This window comes from Paralichthys olivaceus, chromosome 1 (assembly GCF_024713975.1).
Source record: "Paralichthys olivaceus isolate ysfri-2021 chromosome 1, ASM2471397v2, whole genome shotgun sequence".
NCBI classification, from domain to species: Eukaryota; Metazoa; Chordata; class Actinopteri; order Pleuronectiformes; family Paralichthyidae; genus Paralichthys; species Paralichthys olivaceus.
The window spans coordinates 14,417,052-14,425,062 of record NC_091093.1 but is presented as its reverse complement, the minus strand read 5'-3'; the positions used below and the strand labels follow the sequence as shown (position 1 = coordinate 14,425,062).

Sequence of the window (8,011 nt, the reverse complement as noted above, 5' to 3'; positions counted from 1 at the left end):
TGTTACAAAGTATTTCCACTCGAGCTGTAATTACTGTTACTTGAAAGATCTAAATCATCCACCACTGGCTATGAATAATCTCCCAAGATTATTATTATTATTATTATTATTATCATCCTTATTGTTATTATTAGTGTTGTCATTATTGTTATTATTATCGTTATTATTAGTATTATTGTTATTATTATCGTTATTATTAGTATTATTGTTATTATTATTATCATTATTAGTACTATTCTTGTTATTATTATAACAGTATTATCATAATTATTATTAGTGTTATTATTGTGTCTTGAACATTATGTCGACTATGTCCTAGTCTCGCGATATCATACCTGAGCGGTCACGTCGATTGTGTCACCTGAGTCTCGGGACAGGAGGAGACGGGACTCTGGAGGAGACAGGACCCTGGAGGAGACAGGACTCAGGAGCAGGGGACAAGAGGCGGCTGTGAGACACTTTCCCTGTTTTTTCTATGTGCGGCTACATTCTGCCTGTGGCCGGGGACAGCGCGCGGCCGTCAGGAAGTGAACTACTTTGTCTGATTTCGTTTGACCGCTGTCAGTGTCCTACCGTTAGCTTTAGCTGCTAGCTGCTAACCACAGGCTTACAGCAGCAGCGACGCGTTAGCATCATGAGCTAACCCCGTATCCAGGCCGGCTAATGTCCTCCTGTGGCGACAGTCCAAGAGACAACTGCTTGAAAGAATATGTAACGATGGGGGGACGTTTGTGACGCTTAAAGCTACTTTGAGACACGGTTCAGAAGACAGGCCAACTCAGGCTAACTTGTGCTACGTGAATAGACGTGTGATTTCCTGTTGTTCCAGCCTGTTTAAAAGTCATAGTGCTGTGTCTTAGTTCCTGCAGGTGAAGTATGTTGTGTTGTTTATAGCACATATAGAAGCTACATGCTAAATGATGCTGGGTTTTATTATTATTTCTATTTTATAATAATAACTATACGAATACATGTTTTAAAAAGTCTATGCCTACAGAAGCCGAGTAGAAAAACTACAGAGTGAAAAGAGAAAAGTCCCTAATGTGGACTCCACATATTGTACAGTGCTGGTAGAACAGAGGAAACTGGAAGCACAGCATTATTCGATGATGGCCAGGTGTGTGTGTGTGTGTGTGTGTGTGTGTGTGTGTGTGTGTGTGTGTGTGTGTGTGTGTGTGTGTGAGAAAGTACCACAGACAACAACATAATGTCATGCTGCTATGTTTGTGCTCTCTGTGGCAGTGAGGATGTCTTTGAATGATGAGGGCTACGTGGTCCGGATCAGAGGATTGCCCTGGTCCTGCACACAGGAGGAGGTGGCCAGCTTCTTCTCTGGTGAGATCACACACACACACACACACACACACACACACACACACACACACACACACACACACACACACACACACACACACACACACACTTCCATTCTAAATACTTAAATTAGACTGGACCCAGTTATAATCTTTATTGTGAGATATTCCTTTCTGTATAGGCATCATTTTAAGGAGTCTTTATGATTTACAGACTGTGACATCGTTGGCAAAGTGAACGGAGTGTGTTTCACCTACTCTAAAGAAGGCCGTCCTAGTGGAGAGGCGTTTATTGAGCTCAAAACATCTGAGGATTTCAAGAATGCCCTCTCCAAGGACCGAAAATACATGGGACACAGATACATAGAGGGTAAGCCATGTAAACAGGCATAACAGATAATAAATGAATCAGTATTTTTCCTGAGTTTCTCTTTGAATAGTTGCTGCGTTATGTAATATTAATACAAATAATCTGGTTGCTAACAGTTACTTTTATGATAGTTTTACCATGTATTTGCTTTACATGCAAATGTTTTAGTCATCATTTGACTGATTACCCTGTATAAACTTTTCTCAGATATTTTCATGTGTGTGACGACTTGTTTGTATGTGTCTTATTCAAAGTTAAACTGTCCTTTGAAATGACATGCAGTATGGCGTAATGTGTTTGTTATGCTATTTTCATCTGTCTGTGTATCTGAATCAGTGTTCAAGTCAAACCGTAGTGAAATGGACTGGGTGCTGAAGCGTAGTGGTCCTGCTGATTATGACAGCTGCAGTGGTTGCATGCTGAGACTTAGAGGCCTGCCCTTTGGCTGCAGCAAGGAGGAGATTGTTCAGTTCTTCTCAGGTACATAAACACTTCTAAACACTCTATTGAATTGTCCTGATATTACACACATTAATTTGAGGGATATTTTTAACAGACACTGTTGACAAAGTCTTTTTCCCTTTCAACACAGTGTAAGGTACTGAGAAAATTACAGCCACATTAGGAAATGTGACTGCTTATGTCATGATTACTGCCAACTGCACTTCGAACTCTTCATACAGTGAATCAGCCTCAAACAAGCACACAACAACATTGACATACAGCAACATTCATGTTATCGATCTCCATATTAAAACAATTTTTACAAACCTGATGTACATTATTTACAAACGTCTGTCCCTGAGGTAGTTAGAACATTGTATCTGCATACAACCGATGTGTCATGGCCCTAATGTATGTTTATGTTGATGTTTGTGGGTGAAGTGTTTGAAGTACAGTTATACTGTGTTGACTAATTTGCCCTCGTAAAGAACTGTTAGAATGCTGTTTACCTCAATAGTGTTCACGCAATGTTTAGCATGTTTTTACCACTTTGAACTACACGTCATGCTTCAGGGTTAAACAATAGTAAATGTAATAGTATTGGCTGGGCTGGTTTGGCTGGTTTGAGGGAGACAGTCCTGTGACACTGATCTGGGGTCAATTTTGTGACTCTTCTTACTGGCAGCCTCTTTATAAAATGATAAAATCAATATATTAATAATATTTGATGTGTCACTCAGCACTAATATATAAGAATTTGGCCAATGATGTAAATTCAGAATCCATTATAATTCTAAGTCCTACCCTGACTCCAGGTCAGTATTTGTTTTAGTCCCTTGCTGGACAATTCCTCTGAGATGCCCCTTTCTAATGCAGTCTTATGAGATGCCACAGTTGTCTTTTATTAGCTGTCATGACGTTTATTAAATCTAAAAGCTCCAGTGATGCAGTGGGTGTTGTTCTATCTATTCTATATCAGTCTACCTACCCACCTATGTATTTATGTGTGCTTGGGTTGAAGGGTTGAGAATCGTGCCAAATGGGATTACTCTGCCCGTGGACTACCAGGGGAGGAGCACAGGGGAAGCCTTCGTGCAGTTTGCCTCAAAGGAGATAGCAGAAAAGGCTCTGGGGAAACACAAGGAAAGAATAGGGCACAGGTGGGACAGATGGGAAAGGGACGGGCTGGACTGGGTTGGGCTTCTACTGTAGTACTTAATGGGTGGTCATATTAGAATCAATATGGTGTTAATGGGATTGGTTCTGTTATGGTTGAATGATAAGCATGGGTTGGTGTGCTAAATTAATTGTTATAATTAAACGGTCAATGAATTGGGTGGGACATGTAATATTAATTAAAATACTAATGGGTTGGGTTTAATGGGTTCATGTGTTGTAATTATGGTGACATGTTGAAAATTGGATGAAAGTTCATTGTCTAAACTTTGAGTTAACGGTGCTGTGATTGTTAAATGCCATAGACAGTTTTACAGGCGGTCATTTAAGACCCGGCACTATTTAATTGTGTTAGAGCAACATTTGGGTATATTCGATCATTTTACTAGAACTTCCTTTATACCGTTTCATACATGTATCATTATTGTGAAAGAGGGGAATAAGTTTTAAAGTCTAGCAGAGAACAGTCAATGTACCCTCCACCAGTGAAGCATCAGATTATTTCTGCTGTGGTAAATAATTAAAACGATCAGTGGAACACCTAAAAGCCCTGTAAGGATTTCTTTAACTGAAAGTAACAAGAGGTGGGGTTGGTGTAGACATCAAGTTCAGCCCTAAGCCCAGCTACTGACGACATTTAGTTGAGGTTGTTCTGTCATTCAGACTTCGATCTCCAGGATAAAACAACTTAGACAACTATTTAGAAGTTTTTTTTGTGTGTCTCTCTGTAAATCATATCTCTTGATGTAACCAGATCTACAACATAACCCTTTACCTCTAACCCCTCCTCCCAACGGGCCTCTTATATTACAGGTATATAGAGATTTTTAAGAGCAGTCGTAATGAGATCAGAGCCTACTATGAGCTGCCCCGTCGGGGGATGGGAGGCCAGAGACCAGGACCCTATGATAGACCCATGATGGGGGGCCCACGTGGAGGGTTTTTTGGACCGGGGCTCGGCCGTGGTGGGACTCTGATGAACACCATGAGGAGCGGAGGAGGTTATGGAGGAGGTAAGCAACTTTTTTGTTTTTGTGCATTAAGTGTAATTGATGAGTAGTGAAACTGATGGTACAGGAAAAGTCAAATGTGATATCGCAGAAAGCGATATTAAAACCATTTTAATTCCCCTCACCCTATGTTTTTGGTGGTGCTGTTAAACATTTAAAAAATCAACACAAAGAATAAGTCTTTGGACTGGAACAAGCTGCTATGAACTCAAAATCATCAAGAAGCCTATATTAAAATTTTATTTTCCTATGAAGGAATTTTTTAAGTCCATATTTCAATATATTAATCAGTACAATCAGCACTATGCAGCAATAAGTTTACATAAACATCATTGAGCCACTTTGCTTTGCTGGTGAATGGGTTGATTAATCAGTTCATTGGCCCATAAACATTATTTCCATTTTCAACCCACAGAAGTTTTACCATCCATTAACCCCTGCTTCAGATGTTTGATATTCTATGTATGTTAAATTGACATGTGAAGCCTTCTATTGTTCCTCTGTGCTGGTGTCTGTGTCCAGGTTACAGTGGCTTTGACAGTTACAACGGTTTCGACAACTACTGTTTTGGCAACGGCATGTTTGATGAACGAGTGAGAGGAGAGAGGGGTGGAAGAGGTAAAGTCCAGAATCTATTTACCCAGAGACTGGCAGTCAGACCGATACTGATTTTTTGTTTAAAAACCTTAGTTTCTACACACAGGTTATCAGCCCTGCTGAAAGGCTAACATTTTTTCCAATAACTCATTTAAAAAAAATCTGTTTTCATTTGACATGTTTTCACTTTAAAATAAAGTTTATTCAACACTTACACATTTTTAAGTTTGTAAAACAGTGGCTTCTGACCATCTTGGCTCGTCATTTCCATAACTAAAACACAACCTCTCGTAGGAGGCTGAAGTAATGAAGATTTCACTTTTATAAAAAGATATGAAGAACTTAAAAACACATGTATAACCACAGTCTTTTTCATTATTATCACCGTTTTGTGGACTGCACTGACCTGTGTGCTTGTGTGTTTGGGCTCAGGGATGGGAGGCCATGGTTATAGTGGTCAAGCTGATGGTGGCTCAGGCTTTCACAGCGGCCATTTTGTTCATATGAGGGGTCTACCTTTCCGTGCCACAGAGGGAGACATCGCTAAGGTAGGAACACACACATATTATTTATTTATTTATTATTACACACTTTCCTACAGTGCAAGTTTATTTACAGGTAGAAAAAGCTCCTAAATTTCATTTGCTGAAGTATATTTAAAGGGTTAAAGGATTTTTCTTGACAAAAACATCTGATTCTCTAACTGAATATGTTGAATATGTAACTTTGTGAACCCTCTTTCTGTTTGTGTTTTCCTGTTTCTGTGTTTCTTGTATTCATACTGTATAGTGTAAGACAGGAAGCCAATGAAGACCAGCTACATTTGAATAAACATTTAATTAAAAAACACTATGTGACAGATGGTTTGTTTGTCTGTCGGCCTGTTCATGTGGATATATGTGTGTGTCCGTCTTTCTCTCTTCATGTAGTTCTTCTCTCCTATGAATCCACTGAGGGTTCACATTGATGTGGCTCCTAACGGGAAGTCGACTGGAGAGGCAGATGTGGAGTTTCGCTCCCATGAAGATGCTGTGGCAGCCATGTCCAAAGACAAGAACCACATGCGTACGTGCTCCATTTTCCTCTTCAGCTTGTCTGCACTCTTGTTGGCCCTGGTGATACCACGTTTTTACGCCACATTATACAATGATCATCACACAGAAGTACTTCCTGACCAATAGCTGAGTGGGTCTGTTGTTTCTACTGAAGCAGAATAATAACACAAACATGAAAACTCAACTGATAATCTGCCAGGATTTTAGTTGGCTCTGAGTCGGGCAGGTTGTAATGTTGGAATTAAATTCTTTGATGGCACTCTGCTAACATAAAAATAGTATGTAAAGTAAACACACAATCAAAATATATAAATGCACAAGTATTTATCACAACAATATTTTAGATTTTGCAGATCAAACATAAACTAGTAACCAGGTGGATTTACACAAAACAAAAATGCAGGTTCCTAAAGCCTGATTCACACTACGTGACTATTTTAAAGTGCACATTTCTAATCAGGGTAAATCGACCATTAGCCATGGTATGAGGGAAAGGGCAAAACAAACTAAGTGCTGCTTTCATTTACTGCATCTGGCTCGGTTAGTTTCTTCTTGGACGGTTTCAGACAGAAAAACGTAGCCCTCTTTTCTCTCTATTCTTTACAACTGATGTCCACTAAGGCGTCTCATCTCCTCCGTCCTCATCCGTCATGCTGTGTGCAGGATGACATAGAAGAGCTTGGGGATCAGTTTCATCACAATGCTGCAATTTGTGTAGTGTGAACTGCAGTGATCCAACGACTTGTAAAGTCATGTAGTGGGAAATCGTCTCTAATGGGCTGAATGATGAACTGATGTTTTCTCTACAGAGCATCGCTACATCGAGCTGTTTCTCAACTCGACCGCCAGCGGAGCAGCTGAAATGAGTGAGTTTTTATATAGATGAAGTTTGATCACCAGTCAAATTCACTTTTTACAGTCCAATGAGCTATTCTTGTCTTGAGACGTATTGCATTTTCTCTAGACTGACCTATCCTTTCACACCTCTTTCAGGTCGTGGCGGTGGTGGTTACTACAGTAACTCAGGAGGGGGTGGAGGCTCACGGAGCAGCGGGCTGCGAAGTGCTTACTGATTAAGTCATCCCTCTTCTGATCCATCCCAGGTTTTTGTCTCACATCTCTTTAGACCACATTTACTCAGCTAAAGTTTCTAAGCAGGAATACTGATACAATCACTAGTTTATTTCGTTCAAGCCGTTGTTATTTCTGTAGGGTCGTAGTATAACTTCACCTTCACTACAAACAGACCAAATATAACTTAAACAAGCACTTTAATCTCACCGTTGCTGAAAGCATATGAAGAACAAAACAACATATAGTAGCTGTTGTTGGTGCTGAACATGATTGAAGCATCGATATTTCTAATATTTTTTTTAATTGGAAATCCTAGTATAGTTTTTTTTATAATAATAATAATAACCAGTTTTTTAATTGGATTGAAATTGGAAAAAAATATTATTTCATTGAGATGCACTTTAATTTATCTTTTTACACATCTCAGTTGTTGGTAAGAGATGTAAATCAGTGCTGACTCAGGAGCATGGAGGAGACACAGATAAACAGCTGTGGGATTTTGTGGGCTATAAATAGTATTGTGAATATCGGTGCACTGTTAGAACTGAGCATGGTCATTTGATGACACTTAGGTGACTGAAACCACTTTTAAAACTGTTGATTTCACTAAACACGTCTTCTCAGCAGAATATTTAACTATTGTCTCACTAGTTTCAACCTGATTTCACATCAGCTTTCCTGCTTTGAAAAGTTGTGATAAATGTGAGCTGTTGTTTTTTTATGAATGTTTTCACAGTTCATTAAAGAATTAAACTAAGTTGAATATTATATTCCGCTCTCAAAGAGTGGAAATGAAATAAAGGTTCTATATTTGAGCTGTAAGATGCCTGTGCAGCTGTTGTACATTTTGCCTAATAAATTTTATATTTAATTCTCCACTTGCCTCCCTGACTGACATTTTATTGTAAAAACAACTGAATATTTTTTTGAACTCTTCTTATGAGGTGTGTAATGAAGAAACTAAACAAATTA

The 8,011-nt window shown here is 39.1% G+C and overlaps 1 protein-coding gene across 2 annotated transcripts; it reads left to right on the top strand.

Annotated features, from left to right (window-relative positions):
* Window positions 1–328: 328 nt before the first annotated feature.
* On the top strand, window positions 329–7,915 carry hnrnph3 (heterogeneous nuclear ribonucleoprotein H3 (2H9)). 2 transcript variants are annotated; one of them, XM_069522597.1, is made up of 11 exons: window positions 329–450; window positions 1,243–1,335; window positions 1,528–1,683; window positions 2,020–2,163; window positions 3,149–3,287; window positions 4,117–4,316; window positions 4,836–4,931; window positions 5,343–5,458; window positions 5,840–5,975; window positions 6,775–6,831; window positions 6,959–7,915. In XM_069522597.1, the coding sequence occupies exons 2-11, from the start codon at window positions 1,248–1,250 to the stop codon at window positions 7,036–7,038; spliced, it is 1,212 nt and encodes a 403-aa protein (XP_069378698.1). In that variant the 5' UTR covers window positions 329–450; window positions 1,243–1,247; the 3' UTR covers window positions 7,039–7,915. The 2 variants fall into 2 exon arrangements, with proteins under 2 accessions (XP_069378698.1, XP_069378701.1); XM_069522600.1 differs by lacking the exon at window positions 329–450 and adding an exon at window positions 567–869.
* Window positions 7,916–8,011: the final 96 nt, after the last annotated feature.